This window comes from Strix aluco, unplaced genomic scaffold (assembly GCF_031877795.1).
Source record: "Strix aluco isolate bStrAlu1 unplaced genomic scaffold, bStrAlu1.hap1 H_1, whole genome shotgun sequence".
NCBI lineage: Eukaryota > Metazoa > Chordata > Aves > Strigiformes > Strigidae > Strix > Strix aluco.
The window spans coordinates 741,651-766,500 of NW_027436666.1; the positions used below are offsets into that span (position 1 = coordinate 741,651).

At 36.1% G+C, this 24,850-nt stretch overlaps 1 protein-coding gene across 26 annotated transcripts in view; it reads left to right on the forward strand.

The window, feature by feature from the left end:
• Positions 1 to 24,850, forward strand: part of LOC141919139 (RNA binding protein fox-1 homolog 1) — a 766,805-nt gene that overhangs the window by 618,972 nt on the left and 122,983 nt on the right. For all 26 annotated transcript variants that reach the window (XM_074814133.1, XM_074814139.1, XM_074814151.1 and 23 more), the window contains one exon: positions 1,286 to 1,528. In XM_074814133.1, coding sequence (XP_074670234.1) covers positions 1,286 to 1,528 — 243 coding nt within the window. The remainder of the gene's footprint in view (positions 1 to 1,285; positions 1,529 to 24,850) is intronic.

A 24,850-nucleotide genomic window follows, 5' to 3' on the forward strand; every position in this document is an offset into this window, starting at 1 on the left:
AACTTTCAACTCTGAATTAGTTGAAATTGGCTGGAAATGTCCTGAAGTACGAAGTGCTTTTATTCATCCAGCCTATTTGGAAATGAGGAAATCAAGGACTGATGAGTACAAATAAGCAAAATCCCTACAACAGTCCTGTGCAGGTACCTGTACATGCTTTGGTGGGAGAATGACAGAGTATTTTAAAAACTAATTAAAGTTTTACGGAAATATTCATTTTTACATTACTTGATACTTAGAAGGATAATTTTACCTCGTAAATCAGCTCATCTGAGTTTGGGATAGTCACTGTATTAATGGCTTCTGATGCTGTGTCATCAGCACCATCATGGTTTGGACATCTTTTATATAGGTTCTGAAAGATGGTTCTGTACGTTTCCCCCCCCTAGAATTATTACTATTTGGTATGAGCAGAGCATTTAGTCAGAAGTCTCTAACTGATAAATTAACATGCTTGACTATCCTTTATTATAGCAATTATAAAGTTGGATCTAGCTATAAAGAGATGAGGGCATTTGTTTTTAATTGTATAGGCTTATTGTAATACGGAAATGAAATACTATTGTCTTCAAATGTAAAGCCTTTAAAGTTCTAAAATCTATTTTTTTTGACAGCCTATAACAGAATTTTTCTTTTATGTTAACTTGAGATTTTGAAATGATGCGTTTTTAGATTCAAGTGTTTAATATTTTGATTGGGTCTTTTTTTTTTTTTTTCTTTTGCATTTGTGGCATGCAGTTGCTCAGTGCACCTCAAAGTATTTCTGAATATCTCATAGAGCATTATTTCATATAAATATTTTCAATATTTGGTTATGTTAACAGTATGCACCCAAATCCTGCTCTGTCTGTAGGTTGCATATATTGTGTTCTGCAAGTGGTAAGTCAGAACGGGTCACAGAGCACGGGCTAACCTTATCAGAGCTCTGTGTTTGCAGCTGCACTCTAGCCTTTGGAATAAACTGAGCTTTGTCCCTCTTCGTTGTCTTGAGTTGAGGCATTAGTTCAGGTAGATTTCACTGACCTTTCCCAGTTAAAGAACAGTCTACAGTTATCCAGAGAACAGCAGATTTGTTTGTCCAATTATAATAAGATTTAATAAGGCTAGCAAAATGGATTTCATTCAGATAAGAAATTTTCTCCTCAAGAAACAACGATTGTGGCCTTTTCAGGCCACCAATCTCAGCAGAATCCTATCATCACTTTGTGTTACATGTGCAGGATCATCGCTTATTTTATCTCATGCCACATTTCTTTTTCCTTTTCTTTTTCCTTTGATTTTACAGGGTAATCAGGAAGCTACAGCACCTCCTGACACAATGGCACAGCCTTATGCCTCAGCCCAGTTTGCTCCACCTCAGAATGGTATCCCTGCAGAATACACAGCCCCGCATCCTCATCCAGCTCCAGACTACACAGGCCAAACCACTGTTCCAGAGCACACGTTAAACATGTACCCTCCTGCTCAGACACACTCTGAACAGAGTGCAGCTGACACAAATGCACAAACTGTCTCCGGCACAGCCACAGTAAGTCAAGGTTACAGCTATTTCTAAAGCAGTGTGTTTCAAGTTACATGTATATTTGTTGATAACATTTATTCTTACATTACATTTAATAATTTTGCACTTCATTTGTGTTAGAATTCCTCACCATTTCAAGGTTGAAAGTCGGTCAGAGTTTATTGTTGAACTTGGAAACTACAATTTTGCTACTTTTGGAGCCTCTTAGTAAGTGTGGGAGCTTTGTAGAATCTGTAGTTCCCTTTTCTACAGTATTAGACAGACAAAATAATTAATAGCAAGCATATGAATCATATAATAAAGTTTGACTAAGTCCAATAAGGGAAAACATTGGAAAAGAGTGTTTGTAAGCATTCATTTGTGAAAAAAAACAAAAACAAACAAAAAAACCCCCACACAAACCCAAACCAGACTCATGTTGTTATTTTTAATGACCTCTGTATTTTTGACACTTAGGAGTAGTTCTCGATAGAAGTGATAATTGAATGATAGTGTACTGAAATTACTTGCAGAACGGTGTGAATGAGTATTGTGAAGAGTATGTCTGTAATACTGTATTTTCTAGAGAGCTTGTTTGTGCAGCCATTACCAAAGTTGTGTGTGGATCTGTGCTCGACAGAGCAGAAATGATAGACTTTCCTTCTATTTGATTTATATATGAAGTTCTGAAGTGTCATGAATTATGCAAGAGACTGCTTGGATGGACCTACATTGTAATTTTAGTCACAGACTTCACACACTGATAGTTTAGTGCTTCTGTCTTAATTCTAGATTGGGACCCAATATATCCCATGACAACAGCTGACCAATGTCTGAGCCATCAACCACCTGCAATACATGCGTAGGACCTAGTATAGAACAGACAGCACACTGCAGTTTGAGCATGCACTTGAAACATCTCTACTAGTTGTCCTCATCCTTGCCACAACCGTGCTCCATACCTCATCTTACCTCCCCTTACTCCCCTGGCGTATATCCAGCCTAGAAAGCTGCATGCATTCTGACTATTTATGTTTATCGCCGTGTCACTGATTTATTTGTATGGGTATGAACAGGAAAGAAAAGCAACATCAAAAGCACAAAAGAATATTCCTTGCTATTATCACGGAGATATCCTTATGAATTAATTACACAGTTTTGTGGTTTATAAAGTAAAATGTTTCAGTCCTTTTATTTTTCACTGGTTAACATTTTATTGCCCTGATTGGCCCTTTGCTCTAATAGTGTGAGAAAGTTTAAGTTGAAAAGCATCCTCATAGTACAAATCCCATAGTAATTTTTGCAGCTTTACAGTGTCTCCTCTTACTCATCTCTTTGCTAAGTTAACATCCTAGTTCCTTCCAGCTTTTTAAATTTCTTTCCGTAATAATTTTTGATTGTTGTCAAACTCTTGTCATATGCCACTCTTATTTCTTTAGAACAAGAACCCTAAGCTGAATAGTCCAGAAGAGATTGGATATTTACTGAAAATATAGGGTTTCCTACTGTCCTTATCTCATTCTTTTTATATTCAACCATTTTGCGTGCTCTTTTGACCACTGCTGCACACTGAACAGTCCACTGTGATGCCCAGCTCAGCCTTTTCGTATTTTGTACGTCTTGGTCTGTTTGCCATTCAGTTCTGAAGTAAAAGACTGTCGGTGCTAAAATCAATGGTAAACACCTGATAATGTGAGTGGGACAGGAACTCATCCCTCATCATTTATTGCTTTCAATTTATTGTGTTTCCTCACCCCTTTTTGATTTTTCAGTTTGAAGAAGTGTTAGTCTCTTTATCAGAAAAGTCAGGTATGCGTTTTTCCATTTTCCATGGCAAAGGCTGATGAAAAGAAATAATTTGGATTGTCTGCAATGCCCTTATCTTCTTCGAGTGCTCTATTCAATCCCAGCTCTAGCAAATCCAATGATTCCCTTGAACGTTTCCTTCTTCTGATATACTAATAGGCTTTATTGTTATTTGTTTTTGTATCCTTTGCTCTCTGCTCTTCTTATTTCCTTTTTGCCTTCCTAATATCCAACTTATATTTTACCTGTCATACACTTTCTCCCTTCTGGTTCCACTTGGAGTGAATTTCCATTCTCTGAAGGATAACGCTTCAATTCCACTAACCTTTTGTATCTGGTGAATGTAGTGTAGTTATTTGTTCTTTTTATTATGGATCCTTTTCTTGCCTTCCTGTTTCCTTTCTTACAGAGGAATGTGCATAACTTTTTGAAGTAGCTCCCATGCTGTTTATAAAGAATTAGATTTCCTTACTTTTGACTTTAGGGTATTTTTGAGAAAGTTTTGGTTTGTTTTGTTTTTTTTAAAAAGATATTTTTTCTAAATTGCAATGTTATATTGAAAGTTGTGGATACTATCCCTCCCTGGCGAACAATGCATTGAAAATACAAGTTTGCAAGTGTGTCTTTACGGCTCTACATTGTTCAAAGTAGCCTTGACATTTAACATATTACTCACCAGTTAGTTTTACAAATTTACAGTCAGATATTGTTTGCACTATTCAATTATGGGTACCTAGATCTAAAAATCTGTTATGCTGTGTCTTATCTTCGCACTTAATACACTGTAGAGACATTATAAACAGGTATATGCAGATGGATCCCAGACAGATTTGACATGAGCTTTGTAATATTATGAGGGTCCAGCTGTGTACATCTCTCTGTAGGTTTAATAATATAAGTTTTTATTATGAAATACAGCTTCAATAGCACTGTGTCAACACTGAAACTCCATGTGTTCTTTATTGTTGAAGGAAAAAAAATATGTCTCTTTCCAGTTTCTGCTAGCTTTCTGAATAGCTGGTTTCCAGTCTTAAAGACTTTAAAGTGGAATTGATGTGGGGACATAGCAGCATTTATTTGGTAGGTTCCCATATAGAGAGGAATAATCAATTGATTAATCATCCACAAAAGGATACTGTTGTGATTAATGTAGATTTGACAAGCTAATGGAGGCAAGATCAGTTTTTGAATTTTCTTATTCACATGCATATTTATGTACATGTGAACCTGGATATACCACTAAAAAGGATCGAAAAATTTTGAAATATGAAGCTAATAAGCTGCAGGGCAATTACCTAATTTGTAGAACTGCTACCAGAAGTGACTTAACCTCATCCATGAAGGACTTAATCCACACTGAGGCTAGACACATACATGGACTTTCTCTGTGTGTCCCAGTTTCTTTCTCTTTGTCTGAAAGAATCATACACTGAAGTTAGAGCTCACATTGGATCTAGTGCAACTTAAACCCCAATAAAGATATAAGTAATAAAGATAAAAATAAAAAGGTTCCACGCAACTTCTCTTGAATCCTTTTCTGCAACATACAGTGTGATCCTGTCCCAGCTGGAACCACTGTCAGTATCCCCATTTGCTGCAAATTGAACAAAATTCCAATCATCAGTTTTTTTATAGGTTTGCAATTCTGTGCAAAGGAGAGTGCTGTTAATATACAAAGTCTATAGACTTGATTTCCTTATGAGTAGAATCTGTAGGCTCTAGCAGGGGTTTCCTATGTTGTCTTTGGTCATTCAGAGCTTTTCAAAGTGGGTGTGAAGACCTACCGAAAATGGCACCTACCAAAATGACAGTGCTTGAAACCAACGTCAAGTTGGTGTGGGACATTAATGAATACAGCCTTACAGAATATATAGTGTTTTCTATATGCTATGAAAGCAGACAGATCTGATCAGAGGAGAATGTATGCTTTTCTTTGATTAAAACAAAAGTATTTTGTTGACAACTTAATAGGAGGGGATCCTTTTTTTCCTCTTGGATTCTACTTTTTATAACAAAACATTGCACGAACCCTTTCATACCTTGAGCTTCTTGAAAGAGCACACATAATACCTGAATATAACGCTCTGGGTATCGTTTGTCATTTGTAGCACTGACTTTCTGTGGACTTCAGCTGGCTTGGGCATCTACTCTTTCAAAAAACATGCCATTTGCTTTACGCTTCTCTCTCAGTTTATTTCCAAAGTTCTTCTCAGTTAAGAAAAAACATTTTCTTGCTTGCTTTTGCTCAAATTGACTAACAAGCACTTTGAAAAGTGCAATTAAGGAGTATGGAATGTTCTGATGTTGTTAAGATTTTACTTTTCTGCATGTTATGTTTACCTAATTCAGACATAATTTAATGGACATTCATTTAACAGTGAAGATGTAGGATTAGAAATGCTCTTGTACTTACAAAAAGTGTATTTCCTAGTGAAAATTTTTAGTTATTATTTTGATAAAATAGTGTAAAACAGTATTCTGTTAGGGTAAGTTTTGGACAAAAGATGTGTTTAGATTGCATTTGATTGCTAACTTTGTATTTGGATGCTATGAAACAGGAGAAAATGTACAAGATGAAAGAGAAGTAAATAAAGACAGGATGATTTAGCTGAAATAATATAAAATCATCTGTAGGTAATAAAATACTGTCAAAAGTTACTTTGAGTCTTCTCTGAATAATATGGTTTTCATCTTTTTGGATCAATATGTTTGTTTAACTTTAATCAAGGAAGTAGTCCATCTGAGTATATGCATAATCAATACTCATCCAGTACTGGGTTATTTAAGTGCTGGTAGACTTTTGGAGTTGCATAGCATCAAACATGCTTTTAGCCATTAAGAAAAATAATAAATTGCTTCTTTCAAGAAGGATGGATCAATGATAAGTGTGTTACAAAGTTATGATAAAAGTAATGTCTGATGATTTTGCAGAGCGGTTTTGAGTGTTATGTTATATAGTTACATATTTTAAAGTATTTTTCAGTAAGACATTTGGTTATTTTGTGAAATATGAAATCACCTTTTACCTGTGTACATATATATATGCAAATATTGTACATACATAGTTCTGGGAGTAAAACTTGTTCAATTTTTGCCTGTGGTTTTTCATGCACAACTTCTGTGGATGTCAGTGGGAGATAAGTATGTAAATACAAAGGGCATCAACTGGGCATGTGTAAGAAAACAGGTAATAAATTAAATATTCTATCTCTAGTGTTTCCTATTATAAGTGTATTATACTAATAACGGAAGTCAATATCATGATGTGGTAAAAACTCAGTTTGTAATAATGCTCAGTGTTTTATGTATGTGTGTGTATATAAAATAATATTCAGCTCTGAACTTAATCCTACTTTTGCATTAGAGAAAACTTGAGGTCATTGTGCAGTCTTTCTGCCTTGGACTGTGAATTCACCAGGTTTGACAAGCTGAAAAGCCTTGATAAGTTTTGTGCTTGGATAGGAGTCGTCAAGGGAAAATGCAGTTGGAGGAGCGTTGGTGATTCAGTGCATAGTGCTTTTCTGCCGAAGGTGGTTCTGAATCGATACCCAGCATGGCATTAGGGGATGCAGCACTGCTGGAGACCTGTAGAAGACATGTAGTGCAGAGGTGTGGGTTGTCTCTGGTCGTTGAAGATGATGAGGTGTTTTTCGCATAACTTCACTGTTACGACTAAATTTCAGCTTGGTTACTACCGGAATTCCTCTTGTGGCATCCACTGAACTTGATACTCTTTTGTGTGAAAATAATTGATATATTAGATACTAGATGTCTGTTATAGTTGCCCTGCTTTACCTTAAAATTTGGTATATTCTTTGAACTCTAATGTTTTGTAAGTTTGATGATTTCTTTTCTTGGTGTTCATTATGTCCAGGTTTGTGCATTCTTCAGTCATGTTGCAGAAGCTGTCTCTTCATCTTAGGATTTAGGAAGGCTTAGTGATACTCTGTACTGAAAAATTATTTACCGTGTTGAACTTAGTTGTTAAGGGGAAGGGAAAGATATACAACCTTGGATTTTTCTTTTTTTTTTCTTTTTTTTTTTTTTTGGTGCTGATTATTGCATTTTTTAATTTGGGTAAGAAAACTGACAGTAGCAATGATTTATAGTGAAGCGTTTTAATGCATGGTCTAAGCCTGCAGGTGGGTAGAATGTTACTACAGTTCTCTGCAGCATATTACTATTTCTTATTAGCTCTTTGTCCTGCTCTGTTGTGTATGTAAGTTATTGGTATAAGTGATGGGTTTTTTTCTTTCTTTTCTTTTCTCCCTAATGCTTAGTTCTTATCCTCCTTCTCTCCTACTATTTTATTCCTGGTCTGTCCATCCCCTTGAGGGTATGGGATATGTTAGCTGTTTCAAGAAATTCTCTTCCATATTAATCAGTGGGCTGTATCCTACTTGGTTTACATGTGTCTGTCAGTTGTTCTTACAACAGCGTGTCGTTGAAGTAGAGATGTTTAAAAGACAGTTCTTTGTAATTTGCTGGTTCATCACGTAACTGTGGTTGTGCTTGTTAGCCTTGAGGTAAACTTCCTTGAAATCCAACATACCAAGTATATGCGTAGTGAGTGGGACACTTCTCAGTGCTGCTGAGCACAGCTGGTGTTCTTGTCCCTGAATATTCTGCTTTTGCCTAGTACGTTTTCACAGTGCACCTGGAACGTGGATCCTGGAACTGCCTCTTGTGGCTTGGGAAGAAAAAGTGACTGGCTCGCCTCTGTGTGTAGCTCTGTGTGGAGAGCATGCAGTGCAGAATTGCAGTGCGGATAACCACGTCAATCATTTCTTTAAATAGTGACACTCAGAGGACTGTGCTCCCCCTTTTCACCTGTCTTGCAAGTCAGATTTCCCCATGGATATTTTTTATTCCCAACTGCTATCAATGACCCAGTTTTTGTTCTATTTCAATCCCATATTTTCATCTATAGATGTTAGGCACCAGTATGCTAGATATTTGATGATACTTTAACAATAGTTACAGCACTGTTTATTCATCTAAATCATACCCTGCTGGCATAGGCTGTTGTATCAGCATGGTATGCTATTTCGTTTATATTACCTATTGTATTTGGTCCCAACTGCTACTTGAGGAAAATTTTTCAAGGAGCATTTTTTCAAGACCCTGAGTGCTTCAGGAGCTGCAGAAGCATGCAACCTGGTCCAGGTCCTACTCTATAGTGAAGAGATCAAAACTGACATCCCAAATAGATAACATAATACTGTGCTAGTTTGGTGAGGCACGGTAATGACTTGTGATCATAGCCATTATTACTTCTGAGAGGCTTCCTTGCTGAGAGCCCTGCATGTAAACTTGGTAACTATGCCCCATGTGTATTTCTTTGCCTGTGCTAAGGAATAGCAGGAACATACTGCTCACTTTAGCAGCTGTATGTGTCGATGCATGCTCTAAAATAGATTCTTCTCAAGGATATACAGAACCTTAAACCAACTGTTTTCTGTGATACTGTTTATAAAGTGCCTGTTCGTATACTTAGTTGTTTTCCTTGATAAGAAGATAACCACCTTTTTTTTTTTTTTTTTTTTCCTGTGTTGCTGAGTTAACTTAGCCTTTGCTCCCATACAGGGCTTGTCATTCTGTGAGTGGGTGTCCAATGTGAGGAGAGCAGCTGCTACGCTGCCAGCTAATTGTGCCACTGCATGCATATCAGCATGTCTGGTGTTCTTCTGAAATCTCAGTAACTGATCCTTGTGATTTAGGTATCACCTCAGCTTCTTTTTCCTTTTGATTTGCAAAGGTGATATTGAATGATAAAAATGATTGTTCTGGGTTTTTTTGAGATACTGTGGTTTTAACTTCCTCTCATGATTTTTGAGTGCCTGAAATTGGTGAAGTAATAAGGCTGAAGCTCCTTCCCCAAAACAAAAACCCCACCCAGGGATAAAGAGAGCAATTACGCTCTGTCATCTCTAGTCATGTTTGTTCAAATAAAGTAGCTGAATGCCATTGAATACCCCTCTGAATGTTCATTGTGTCGCAGACTGACAGTTCTTAGATCCCTTGAACAGGTAGTTCCAGCCAACTCTAAAGCAGATTTAAAGCACAAAACATTGCAGAAGTCTTTTCAATCACACTGTAAATCAGAGATATAGTCATATTACTCCAACTTGAAATGTTTCTTCTAAAAAACATTACAAATTAACTTCTGATCTGCCAAGTTTAATTGACCAATTGATCAATTTAAAATTTTCTTCCTGCTTGGCCCCGAAAGAGTTAACTATATTGCTTTTTTGATTGTCTCTTGAGCTCTTCATTTCTCCATACCAATCCTTTTACATGTTACATTACTGACTTTTTCTTCTTTCTATGTAGTCTAAGTAGCCGTGGCATCCAAATGCTTTGGCTGTACTTCAGGTTCTGATGTATTGAGAAAAACCTTTGTTGCACATTTTGCTGAATAAACTGAGCATAAATTTCAGAGGGGATCTTGGTATGATGAAATAGCTAATTACGACTTTGACCTTCTGCATCTTTGCTTCACATTGTAACATGGTAATTAAAATTGATCCTTATGGGGGGGATTTTTTGTGGTGAAAATTAGCTCTCATTTTCACTAAATTCAGGAGTGGCTGTGCTAGGTTAGGTAAGACTAATGATGTTTTCCATTCTCTTTTAATTGGCATGCAAATGATAGTTAATGGTTTGCAACTTTATCAGAAGTTGTCCATTCCTCCCTGCACCAAGTCTTTGTAATTTCAGTATAAACTTACATGTTGCTGGGAATGCTTTCTGCAATGGCATGAGGAGAATATGTTTGTAACTTCTTGGTGAACCAGCAGCGTCCCTAGGTCCTTGCTTGCAAGAAACTGGCTCTCCATTAGAGAGGCCAGAATGGTCAGGTAGCACAGGTAGATGGAAAACTAGCAAGGTTTGCAGTTAAAAGCTATTGAAGATCATTCAGATAGACTTCCTTTCTTCTTAAATCATAAGGCTGAATTCCTGTTAATGTGACAGTCTTTGCCCAGGGTTACACAAGTGCTAAACTTACTCTCCTGCATGATTACACATGGGTCTCAGTTAAGGGTGGCTTAGTGGCTTATTACCCCCAGCCCAACCCTGAAAATATTTTTTCCAAATCCTGTTTATACTCTCAAGTTTCCATTCCTCTCCCACACATCTGTCTCTTGAGCTTTCCCACACACCCACCTACCTACCCACAGAATTACTTTAATTAAATGTTACTCATGTGTGGGCTTACTTACCACTTCTCCCTGCTTAATCTGTTCCATTTCTAGGGTCAGTATGAAAGAGTGACTACATTCAAACCTGAAACTTTTCTGTCCATCAATACTAGAAAGACAGTAGAGAGGCATGTCGATTTGTCTTGGCTTAACCTGCAAGTAGGTGAATCCATCTGTAAGTCTGAAGCTGTTTTATGGTCTACCAATGATGTGACAGGGTGAAATACACATCTCAGGCAGAAGTAGACAGAGGACAATTTTCTTATTAACTAGATATGCGTTCAGGAAATGGTTAGAAGTTCTTCCTTTCAGACTTCACCAGAAAAGGAATTAGACTGAGAGAACAGTCAAGCACGCACATCATGCTATACTTGGTCTTTCTGTGATATGCAGAAAAATTTGGGTGGTCATTTTAAACTGCACAGATCTAGACATTAAATGGCCAATAATTTATTAATTAATTGTAGAAATACGTAGAAATTCCAGATGAAAGGATAAGAGAGGAACTTGGGTTTGTTCTGTCTTGAATTAATCCTACATATATATGGCAATTTTTTTACAAAAGTGTGGCGTGGAAATAGTAATCTACTACTGTCAAGATACTTGCTGCAATTCGAGGAAGAGCAGAATCATGGGTTGTTGTCTGTCCTGGTTTTGCAGGAGAATGCAGCTAGGAGGTCCATTCACACCATTAGGCTACAGGAGATGGACTTCAGTTATGAAAGCATGCATACCTTTGTACTGTAAACTGCAGGTAACTGATATTTATTAATAGGAACATAAGATAACTGCCTTAGTGAATCTGAACTTCTCCGTATATAATTTTCTGATTTCAATCTGAACATTCCTGTTCAAAGAAAACTATTTCTTATTATTCTTATTACTATGCTTTTCTTTTTTTTTTCTTAAAATCAAAATACTTTAAAATATATTTATCACACCAATAAATTAGAATAATAATACATGCACAGAGCAGTATCTTGATTTTAAAAATTCAGGTACTCTTAAAACTAAATTTACTCTTGCTGTCATAGGTTTTGTTCCCAGTTAAGAGAGTTTGTACTTTACAGTTGCATCTTGTAGCTAGACACTATTTAAATAATGTACACATTTGGTAACTAATTTATTAAAAGATGCGTTTACAGTAGAATGCCTCTACCAAAATGTTACATGCAGTTCTCCCACAGCAAAAGCAACCCCCCTGTTCTCTTTCTCTTTGTGTGAAACCTACTTAGTTGCTCTGTATAAAATTGAGGTTTTTTCATGTTGAGATGTGAGTAGTTGTTCACTTCAAAAAAGATAGTGTGATCTGATTAAAGTAAAACTTGATCTTATTGGAGGGTTTTTTTGAGATGTGAGCAGTTGCCATGTGCTTTGTGGTTTTTACTTACTTGATTAAGGGTGAACATTTAGTTACTTTGTTGGCACTGCAGGGACAGAGGGTAAATGTTTCCTAATATATTGAGAAGGTTTTATATCTGTTTATAAAACAATTGCTAATTTTTAAAAAGGAATTACTTAAATGCAAAACCTGCCTCTCCTTTTGCTTGCTTCTTGCCTGCTTTTCATATTTGTGTGCATTTTAGTTGTTTTGTCTTCCTCTTCATCTTTACAACACTTTGTTCACATTTTATAATCTTCCTCTGGTTTTCCTTTTTGTTATTTATCAATATGCCTGCTTTGTCTCTACCTCCTGTTTCTTCCGATTTTTTGCGCATTCCAAAATCATCTAGTAGTTTACTCTCACTTTTTCCCCCCGATAGGAGTTACAAAGCCAGATATCATTGATTTTAATGCAGCATGGAGAGAATATGTAATTTTCAGGAGAGAATATGTAGTTGATATGAAGAGCATATATGAATTTTCTGGTATTTGTGTATCTAGATCACTGCATCTTGCTGGTTCTAGATGCTTTTTCAGATGGTATCCCACACAGTTGTGTGGCAGTATCAGCATATTTTACTGCCTTTTTTGATTCAGAAAAGCTTCTCAACAGCTTTCTAAGAGCGACCCCTCAGGCCATCTACTACTCTTGCTTAAAGGGGCTTTCTGCATTTGCTTTTCCAGCGGAGACCTCTTTAAATCTCACCCACTGAAACATTGATCTCTTCCTTTTCTGGGAGCTGCCTCTGAGCTACAGTCAGAGTCTTTTACCCCAGCATTCAAATTCTGAGATGCCCATTTAAAACCCCTCTCCCAATGGCAGGAGAATGTGTAAGTACTCTTCAGGGCCTTCACAGCTGCAGCAATTGGTTCTGTAAAAATGCTTGTGAGGAGGAGGGGATTAAAGAGTGCCTGTGTGGCAGCTTCTCATCAGCCTCTGCCACAAGGTCTAATAACACCTCCAGGTGCTGTAGACAGAGATCATGAAACTATTGATGGAACAGAGGACTTCAAAGTTTGTTTGCCATTGAGGCCATCTCAATCTTTATATTTTGACTGATTGCATATTCTGTAACAGACTGGCACCGCCACCCAGCTTCCATATACCTTGAAAAATAAGAAAGGAGGGTTTCTCTGGCTGTGCTTTTTTGCTTTGGATTGTAATTAAAATACTTTTCTCTTATTCTCTGATTTAGAAAAGAAAAAAAAAAAAAGCAGCAGAATGCATTCTGATTCAATCAAAAAAGAAGAGGAAAGCATGATTACAATCATCAAGTCTTTTCTATGCCTGTGGTTTTTTGTTGCTGTTATAAAAAGTGTGTCAAAAGATGTCAACTATTTAATTTAATAAGGATTCACATAAGTTCCAGCTGTTCCAGAATAGTATCTAAATATTTGATTTGAAAACAATATGTGTACCAACACTGCAACATACTGCGGGCATGAGCACTCAGCTATCCAGAAAGATCCAAGTCTGTCTGTGCTAATTAGTGTTTGCAGATGAAGCTTCTGTGGCGGTAGTTTCAGTTCTTAAAAGATCTTGTGGGTTATAAACAAATAATGTGTGAGATAAGGGATGTCTACAAAACTTAATGGAAACTATGTGAATTTACTCTTTTCGAGTTATAATAATGCTGGGGCACCTAATTTTGCTTTTCATAATTACATGATATATTTTGTAATATGTTCATATTACAAAAAATGTTATCTTACAGCTGCCCTTATTTAAAGAGATTTATTGACAAAATATAGTTATAAAATGTCGATTTACTTAAAATATTTAAAAGTATTAATCTTAACATGAAACTATTCAAAAAGAAATTCTGAGTTTTTTCACTTACATCAGGGAAAAATTAATAGTTTAGACTCGAGAAGTACGCTTTTAGCTTTTGCATTTACTTGCAAATGTAGCAATTCTGTTGCCTATTTGCTCAGTCCGTGTTCTTTTGGTTTTAGGTCTATGGAAATACTTGTGTAGTGCTGAGAAACATGGTTTCTTGTGGACACATTCCCTCCCCTTCATTTCCTTTCTTACATAGTTTTCAAGTGCAGTGTTACCGAATGTAATAAAACAGATGCCAGGTTTCACCTCTGAATATTTGTATTTCCTTGTTGTTATGCATAAGCTCTTCCTTTTTTTTTCTTTAAAGAAAAACTGGCAGGGACAGGCGGCAAACTGTCCTAACCTGGACCAGCAGAAATAGTGGAGCTTCGGTTTTTATATATGAATGTCGCTTTTTTTCTCTTTTTAATACAGAATGTATTCAAGTTTTGACAGTGTGTTTGGGAAAAAAATATTAGAGGGTGTTAAAAAGTAAAGGCTATAAAAGAGAAATAAAAACAGATTAAAAGGTAGATTTAAAGCAAATTGAAGAACTTTTCTTTTACAGTAATCCCTTAAAGTGATGAGCTTAAAATACTTCACAATTAGTGGGGTTTTTAGGAAGCTTCCTTAAATTCCTGGGGTTTTAATACCTCTTTCTGATTTACAAAATCAAAAATTTAGAAGTTGAAGGACTGAACATGTTTCTAAGGTAGATGTTGAATCATTTCTAATGCATGAGCATTGGTTGATACTCAGGAGGAGGCGATACTATATCCCAGTAAATTTGCACCTTGACACACAGTACTTTAGTGACACAATATGGTTGTAACCTCAAAGATAAGTGTTGCAAGCACTTATAACTGAAAGCGTTATGTACTGGTGTTCATAATAATCAAATAGGACTGCTTACGGAAGTTACTGTTACCCGTGTAGTTACCTGTCCTGGGTTTATGCAGGGCTGCTGGATAGTTGGGTTTGAATACACTTGCATTATAAGATTTTGCCATTAGCACAAGCTGATGGGTGACGGTTCAGTTGAGTTGTACACATTAATTGAAACATCAAGCTTGTGCTGAAATGTCAGTACCTGCTGGTGTGCACAAAGATACCCAATACCGGTTACCATTAGGGCTATTTAAATTTTGTTTTGAAGGTAATCTGGAGCATATACTGGTAGTTCTAACGCTTTGGAGCACTGCAGGCTCCGCTCATTGTAAAATTGCTGCAGTTAACATACAGACTGGCAGTACATGTACTTGTGAAATGGCTCACGCATGCAATAAAAGCACTTTCACACCAGCATAAAATGTTGCTATTGGCTTCTTCCTGTCTCCAGCAAGCATTTCCAATTTTAGAATTTTCTTCCTCTCATTTTTGAGCTAGGCTCTCTCTTTTCTTTTTTTTCCCACTGAGTTGAAAGTGTTGCAGATCCATTCCTTTTATCTCTCTGCTCACTCTTGAAAGAAACTTGCAGTCATTTCTCGTGTTACTTCTCTTTTTACATGTACAGCAAAGCCAACTTTCCAAAGATTTTAATGTGTTTTATAGACAAAACATGTTCAGTCAAAGGTAGTAGTGTTTGAATCACTGATTCTGTTCTGCACTTTCTAATGGAAAGAGCAAGGTTCTTCTCTTTTTATCATTAATGTTACTTCTAAGAGATACTTCTGTTTTCAACACAGGTGTGGTTTGGCTTCTTTTTTGGGGTGGGCGGGGGGGGGTGTGTTTTGGTTTTTTTTCAAATACCTACTTTCAGGACAGCAAATTTACTATAGCTCAGGCTCCCACGTGTTCACCTTAGCCCAATGCATCTAATTTTTCTGCCAGAACTTTTATCCAGATGTAGTTTGAGGACTCGGGATATTTGTCTGGGGGTTTTCAAAGTCAAGATTCCCAACTAATCTATAATAATACACATGCCTAGAAATGCAGCATATACTCACTGTGTGCTTGATGTAGATGATGTTAATAATCCTAACTATGCATGTGTAGCAAGTCTTGTCTATGGTAAAATTAAGCCATTTTGTATGTCACATTTCTCACTGAGAAATGTGGCAGCCCTACTAATCACGTATGCCTTGGCCACTCACTATATAAAATTGCTTTCTAGTACCACCAGCTGTTTAATACCTCTATAGACAATCTTTTCAGGTAGCAAACTGAATCTAGTCTCAGTGTCTCCAGTTTCCTTAACCTAAACACTCATAATGTATTGGCCCAAATTTGAGTAGCTTTCTAATTAATTGAATTATTGATTTGACATGCTGGTTTGACATATTTCAGATACTGATCATTTAGACCTGCTAAATTTAGAACCAGCTAGCTAGCATAATTTAGGAGCCTGGTATTTTTTATTTTGATTGAACGTACTGTTTCCTGTGCTTTTAAGCCTTTAGCCTTCAGTCAGAAGGAAGGAGGCTCATATTCCTGAATATTCAAGTTTTGTATTTTCATCTATCTGTCTGTCTATCAGTTTTTTTCCTTGAAGAATGCTAATTTGTCTTCATTACAAGTAACAGGAGACATTTCTGTTCAGCATGGAGTTACTCATTATTGCATAAGACATTCACAGGAAGGTTGCTGCATGTATAGTATAGTCATTCCACAGGTTTCAGAGTAATCATCTGAGTTGAGACTAGACCTGAATTTGTTTTACAATTTATGGTTTAATGAGCATTGCAAGCATACTCCACTCTCTTCTGGAAAGCTGTGTGTCCTCAGGTGTATGGTCTTGCTGCTGGGACCAAAAAGAGAGGAACGAGGCTGGCTGGTGCTGGTTGTCTGAGTTTGTTGCCCCTGCAACAAACTGTGCATTTACTACAAGGATTTGTTCTTGATTATACTTTTCAGGTGAAGAAATGGGAATAAACTAGGAGATTTAGTTGAAAATAAGAATCCTTGGGGAACACTTTGCAACACCTTGCCCTACTGAACAAATGCAGTATTTATTCAGCAGTTTTCAGTAAGCATAGATATTACATGCCAATTGCTATTTACATTATTTACAGGTGGGCTTTCTGGCAAATTGAATAGTGTCCAGGTGACAAATTTGTTGCTCTCACATTTGGTAAAATACCTTTGTACCTTGACCTTCTTCTGATTAGGTTTGTGAAAGTAACACTTTAGTGCATATTTAGGCCAATTTTAGCACAAAAAGAAAGGCCTTTGAGTGCTATGAGGGCTCGAAGAAGTTTTTATTCTTTGTTTGCTTCAGTCTCAGCTTTGTAGTCATGAATTCACTGTCCACTCTCCTGTATAGTAAAGGCTGAGTGGAAAATACACAAAATACCTGAAGCTGATGTTAATGCTGCAGGAATATAACATGTGGCTTCAGTATTGCACTGTACAAGCTTGTTGGTGCTGATGAATTACCTTGTCACAGAGATGTAACTAATGTTATGAAATCTTATAGTGGTTTTTTTCCTCATAGAGATGTCACAGTGACTGAAGGAGGATGTATGACATGCTGTGTTACTGCCTTAGGACCAGAACGTGTTGTCTGCTTTGGTGCAGCTGAGGGACTAAGGGGTTTATATTAGTAGCAGCTTGTGAGGGCACAAGGTAATCTATTGGTGCATTACAGGGCTGCTCTAATCTGATTTTGAATGCAAGGCGACCTTTCTTTGTTTTCTCTAACATTTCTGACATTTTACCAGGTGATGATTCCTTATATGAGGGAAGTTGAATTACATTTCCTACCACTCATGGGGTAGTATAAAGCAGTTTGAGATAGAGAGCTTACAGGCTTGTGACCTCAAATGCTAAAGGTATTTCTTCATATTGAGAAGTTCTTCAGATTTGGGAGTACCATAAGACTGAGATATTTCTGAATGGGATGTTACTGCTTTAATCTAGCGTGATTATTCCTTTCTTGTTGAGTTTGGAGGACGATCCCCTCCAAACATCTCATGAAAAGATCGATTTCATCCTTGTGACCGTTTTGTGAGATTTTGCTGAATTACAATTATTGTTTTTTCCCCTTTTGCAGCGGAGGAAGTAGGGTACAAGTAGTTTAAATAACCTGCCAGAGGCAAATCTGTGACAAAATAGGTTTCAGAAGCTGGCTGTCCAGAGCCTAAATGTCTAGACTGAGAGATAGTCTTTTTCCCATACCAACAGAATGCTCTTGCTGAATTTCATTTTGACCAGATGTGTGCTTTGGGAGCATTGAGTGTTGCACAGATTACAGTCTAAGCTTGGTTAGTGTGAATGCTATGTTTCAGGTGTATGAATAAGAAAAAAAGTTGGTAAATACTCTTACTTAGGAAATGTATATCTTTTTTTTTACAAAAGGTAAAACTCTGCAGCTTGGTTTAGCTTTCAGACATGCCGTGCAGACCATGTGAAGTTAACATCTCTTTGTCCACCTGCACCCCTTCCTTGGGATATGTGATGGGATGCTACCACATAACTGTGACAAGATGCATCTGCTCCTTTGCTTTGGCATAGTTTCCAGCTCTCTTCCACAGAGAGATGGGATTGAGGAGTCAAAGATGGGGCATGAAATGATATGAGGAACATGAGTGCTGCCAGGATCATGGCAAAGGTCAGGTGACAAGGTTCTAAAACTCCCTGTAACATGCTAAATATGAAGGTGTCTCCTGCATTATTTAACTTTACAAATACAGGGGCCTGTGGCTATCAAGAGACAGGGAGGCTGAAAACTGGCCTTTGATTTACTGGGTTGTTGAGTTTAAAACCTACACTGCAAAGTCTTGAGAAAGCTGCAAGAAGGGTGGCAGGATATCTCAATATGGACAAGGAGCATGACTGGGGAAGGGGGGCTGACTGGCAGGCAGCATTTTGTTGGAGAAGGGCACTACAGAGTGCAAAGCACCTCAGTAACTCTGAGTTTGAGGGTTTTTTTCCATAATAAATGCAGCAGGCAAGGCCAATCTATATCTCAGTATGATTACCAGCAAGCAGAAATCCTTTGGAGGTTGAGACTTGAATTCTTGTTCTTTCAACCATTGTCTCTGCATAAGTGTGCAGAGGATGGTAACAGCAGCAGATACCCTTTTTCCCTTCCTGAAGCATTTTTTCCTATAGTCTTTCTTTCCTCCCCCCTCCCCGCCCTTTTTTTCTTTTTGCCATCACTCAGGTGCTGTGGATAGGACGATAATGCTTTACCCTGCCACACACCCCTGATAGAGAGCAAAGAAACGACAGGTTTAGACAGGCATTGTTTCTCTCGGAGATATGCTCAGCTTATGCAGTGGTGTTTGTTAGCCATAAATTTTATGAGAATGTTTGTAAGCTTACAATTTCGCCTTGCTCATGGTACCTTTCAGTACCTCACATTTCATACTGATTTGCCAGGAAAAATATTTGCAAGCAGCACTGTATTTGCACAATATTTGTACAATGCATTAATCAACTGCAGTTTTTTTCTCAAATGTGGCTATGCATATGGCATGGGGACATTTAACACAGCATACATACTGCCTGAATTGCTATATTCTGTGTGTTTTATTTTGTTATGTAGCTGGAGAATCTATGACTTCAGTAATTGCAATGATTCTTGTACCAGGAGTACTTCCAAGTATTGTTTTGCTACAGTACACTGTGGAATATTGCAGAAAGCATAACAAATACATTCGCTGTTTCTAAAAAATTCTTACTTTGTTTTAGAATAAAATTTGCATGAGAAGGCTTTCTTCACATTGGCATGAGACTATATTTGAGGCATTTTGGTAATTTTGTGTCGGGTAATTTTCATGGATAGCGGAAAAAGAGTTTTACTTTGCATTAATGGTTTTGTTAAAAATATGGACTGTATACCAAAGTGATTTTAAATTCAGGCAAAAAGAAATTACAAGTGTTCCTAAACAATGATAGCTAAAATACAGTACTGTATATGAGCTTTCAGTTTGATAAATACTTACTTATGAGGTCATAAATACTTGAGGTACAAAAGGTTAATGTAGTGTGAAAGGCTTTAAAACACAGCGAGCAACCTGCTAGATCATAATGATGCATTAGTACCTTTCAGTATGAATGCTAGTGGTTATAAAATCTTTGGGTTGAATTTATTCTGTAATACAAGAATGTAAAGCCAGAGTATCTTCACTGTGTAGTTATACTAATATTTTTATATTTATTTCTCTTTGTAAAAAAAAAAAAAAAAGCTCTCATCTGCTCATAAGTGCCCACTGACTGAAACTGATAAAAAAAATCTTTTTGTCTAATATAATTTCTGAAGAGCGTATGTCAGGTGTTGTATGTGTACTCAAAGTAAGTAATAAAATAAAGTGATACTCAGTGATTTTTTGCCTTCTGTGTATTAATAAGTTTCCATGAGATAAAGTAAGCAATAATGCATAAAGGAAACAAAAATGGTATAAATTCTGTAAAGCAGTAATGCAATTTACCTTTGAGGAGAAAGAAATACAGTGCTAAATTCACAAAGTGAGCATTTACTGAATGATAAAATTGACTTTATCATAATAAACTCTAGTATTTCTCAGTCTTAGAAGTCCTCTGCAGTTTATAATTGTCTCCAATATGCTGATGCAGCTAATATTTCTCATTTAATATCTACCTCTGTGAAGTGTTAATTTTCATGCTTTGGTGATCATTGCTTTTTACTGAAGCAAATTACTTCCTCTTACTCCTATATCAGAGTTTATGACAGATTAGGATAATTTTACTGTAATTAATCTTTTGAGTCAGTTCCACTCTTTTCAATGAAGTACCATGTCTTGGCCAGGCTAAATTGAAGCAGTTAATAAAATCTGGAATCAAATATGAAAAACTTTTATTTGCAGACTGTTGATACTTGCTTTCAGCCTTCTCTGCTCTCTGGTTACAAAATAAGTGTTTTGCTTTTAGTTTATACTCTGTGAAGTACACCTGTATCAGGAGGATATTAAATAGTTTTGGAGAATTAAACAAGAAAAATGTATACAGGAAAATATTTCATATAGCTGCATCAATTTTTTTTATTATTATTTTTAGATGTTAAAAATCAACACATTCTGTTCTTATTAAGATACAATTTAAAAATTGATAGTGTTTGGATTGTGCAAATACATCTTTAGTAAATCTCTGTAGATCATTTTTTTAATTTAAGACCATATTTAAATTTGCAAAGAGCACTGTAAGCACTTTCTGCTCTGACAGAATTAGCACAGCATACCTGTGAGAGAGCAGAAAGTGAAATACACATTTTGTAAAAGCCTCCATAATGTCTGCGAAAATAATGTATTTCTTAACAAATTTTGAGAAGGTTTATTTTATTTTGAGACAATTGGTCAAGCTAGAAATCCAAATAACAAACCCCCGGTAGGCCAGTATATCAAGTTACAGATATATTACTCATATTGTCAAATGCTGCTTCATATTACAAAATACTGGATTTTGATGATAAAACAAAAAAGTATTGTATATTACCAACTCATACTTGTATATTAGGTTATGAGGCTTTCTGTAACATACTTTTGGGCAGAAAGTTTGTTTATTTTGTTCGTTAGGGGAGTTTTTTTGATATAATATTATCAGTCTGCATTGCATTAAAGCGACCACAGCTGTTCAGCCATTCTGATTGACTAGCTGTATATTTCAATAGGGCCTCTTCCTTCCTTTTTTTTTTTTTTTTTTTTTTTGAATTAAATATCCTCCTCATGCTACAGTAACTGTGGATATTCTTAATAGAATTGCATGGAGGAACTTAATTAACCTTTTCTTCTTCCTTTTTATTTAAAGGAATTTTGAAAAAAATCAATGGTGTGGTTTCTAATTTAATGCATGCACCCCACAATGTCTATTAGAGGCTCTTCACATGAGTAAGTCAGGTGAGACAGAACTGCTCATCTTTAGCTCACAATTCATTTTCTTTCAGCTGAAATGTTCACCTGACATTCTAATTGGGGAAGAGTAAGAGTCCTGAGTATATGCGTTAATAAATATATATTCTTCATGAATTTATATAATCTCATAACCGCAATCATTAAAACATATTGGCTGGTTATGCAAATAACTGAAGGAATTTCAAATCGTACCTACCATTTCTGAGTCTCGTTTTTTGACCTACTTTTCTTTCTTACACTTTGTAAAAAATAATTAAAAATGCTTGTGATACTTTTTCTCTAGCTGTTGAGCGGTCAAGAGATGCACAGTGTTCTGGAGCAGATGACTTCTTTACTGAGATGTAAATAAGCAGAAAATAAAGGTTATAATTTGCAATTTTAGTTGTAAATCCATTTCCAGAAGTCCAACAAATAGCAATTTTGTCAGTATTTCCTTTAGAAGTAGAGGAAGGGGAAGGTGTAACAAAAGTAGATGATATTAAATGTAAATGCAATTCATGCCATATTTCTGTAAACTAGTCTTTTATCTTTCTCTGGATGAAGTCAGTTTAAGTATTCTCAGTTTCTTATATTTCTAAATGACTTTTGCTCCCACTAGCTATTAATTACTGCTGTCACTTCCTGTCATGTTAGTGTCTAAGTTCAACTCTCAAAAAGAAAATTCTTAGTTCATCCTGAATAAAATCCTTATAGATTAAAAAACCCCTGTGATTTCCTCACATTCTTGAAATATGCTATATACGGTGTTGGCTTGGTTGTCAAACTGAATGACCAAACCCTTTTTTCATTAAAAAGTTATAAATGCAGTAAGAATGCAAAGTAGAATGAAAATTCCATACCTAGAAAAGAACAAAAAAGAACCACGAAATGGTTTGTTTTGAGTAGATGTTAGGTTACCAAAGGTTTTCTCTAACATAGAAGCTTAATGTACTTGGATATCCCTAAATCGCTGAAGAAACTAAAAATCTGTTAGGCTGAGGTTTTATACAAGTTAGGGAGACAAACTTAGGTGTAGAAGCAGGTTTCAAAAAAATAACTGAAAACTATTTTGTCGTGTGTCCCCCCCCCCCCCCCCCCCCCTTTCTAGTTTCAGTCTTAATAACCTTACATAGACAGTGGACTTGTAAAGATTGGCGGGACTTTCTTTTGCAGTAGAAGTTTCAAATACAATGAAAAAAATTGAAAAATAGTTCCTTAAGTTTCATGGAAGACGGGCTTTGGTATATCAGAAACTGACATCGTTTCCACAGAGGGAATATTCTTTTGTCAGTTTTCCTTAAGTTATGTTCTTTTTTCTTTTCAGTTTGCAGGAAATAATAAACCAGACTTTAGTTCAAGGAATCTGGTGAGCATTACAGCTTACAGTTACTAATACGTGAAACAAAGTGTGTGTAGAGAGACTTCAATTATGTTACACAGGTTCAGGCTAAATGGTGGAAAGGACACTAATGGAGAAAGAACGCGGGAAATCCTAAGAACTAACGGATGATGCAGTAATCATGATTGCAGGAAAAAATATATATATAAATATTTTATTTAATTATTTGCACAGTTATACTATTATAATGTATACTATGTATATGTAAAGATATTGTACAAGAGGAGAATATGGGACTCATAAACAAGCAAGATTTAAAGGGAAAATAGTCTAACTATGTAAATCAATGCACAATGAGGAAAGTGATTATGCTGGAGTGCCTTCCTGTAGCATGTTATTCCTTCCTCTCTGAAGAATGTCTCGGTTATTTGGGTTATGGCCATCAGATGCTACATGTTGTAGAACATGGATGGGAAAAATGATGTACAGTTGTCATTTGCCAGCAGTGTGCTTACATAATGTTTATTTTTTGCAATTTCAAGCAAAGGTGTGAAGGCTTCATTTTTCTAAGAGCTTGTTTCTCTTTTGCGCAAAGTCATTGAAAACATGGTTCTCAGTGTGTATGGGATGTTTTGTATACCTCAGAAAGTATCTGGGCACGCTTAGTACATATGTAATATTCCTGCAAGATCCTTGTGGAGCTGTATAAATACTGACCGCTTTTTAGTATTGTGAGGATTTTCATGAAGCACTAAGCATGACAGTAGAAGAAGAAAAATGGACTTCCTGATTTGATTTTTTTGGTAAATAATTTTTTTAAATGCAATGCATGCAAGACTCCCTAACAGATATAGTTAAAGAGTATGGCAGAGGCCATGCGTTCCAAGACAATTAAGTACTTTTATGAAATAACATATGTTTAGCGTATATGGTGGAGAAAGGAATGAAAAGCCATGTCTTTATAAATGCATAAATATATGTATCATAAAACCAAATAGGAATTACCCGAATAATAACCCCACATGTACTTAGAAAAGGATATACAGAATATTTTAAGAAGTAATCAGAATATTTTAAGAAGTAATCCTGGCATATTTCAGAAGGATCATATTCCTGGTTGGGGTAATGGAGAGTACTTCTTTTTGAGGGGTAAGCTTTGCTGAATAGATGCCTTTCTAGAGGTTTTCTTACATATTTTGAAGTATCAGATACTAGATCAGGATAACCATTTGCATGATTCCATTTGTGAAGCCTGGTATTTGAAACAATACTTTTTCAGAAGAAATAGTGTGTGCAGAGAATGCAAGAGTGGCCCAGATAATTGCAATGAGGAATTCAGAGCTGTTGCTATTTTATAATTTTTTGGGGTGTGTGTTGTTTCATATAATAACAACTAAACTGTTTTTTTTTGTCACTTGTTTAGACTAAAGTTCCGTTTGAAAAGTAACTCCAAATCATATCATTATTGTATTACATTATTAAAGCATCGATGATATCGATAGCAGGTATTTTGTTCAGTTAATAAATTAGTTTTTTCGGAAGTGATGTAGCTTAGAGACTACATGGTGTATTCTTTTTCTTCATATACAGCTGCAACAGATTTGTGAACCAAGTCAGGTAAATTTGAGCAGCATTCTCAATACTTTGAGGCTGGACACAGGTGCAAATGAAGAATAATCAAAAGAAAGTGGATTTACATCATTGAATTGGAGGGCATAAATTTGGTCTGCAGAAACTTTATTGTTGATGACAGTGTTCAAAGTAAAGGAATCCACTTAATGCCATACTGTTAATTTAAAAACAAAAGCATACTGAGTGAAGTGAGCAACTATGACTCAGAAAAGGAGAAACAGTGTGTTATGTAAGAATAAAACTCATTTATGTACATAATTTGCAGAGCACAAGAGCACTAATTTCTGTCAAGAAGGAAATTTTAACCCATTCAAATTAAGATTTTTTTTCCCTTCTCTTTTCCAGTCTGAACAGTCCCAGCTCTCATTCTCTCCT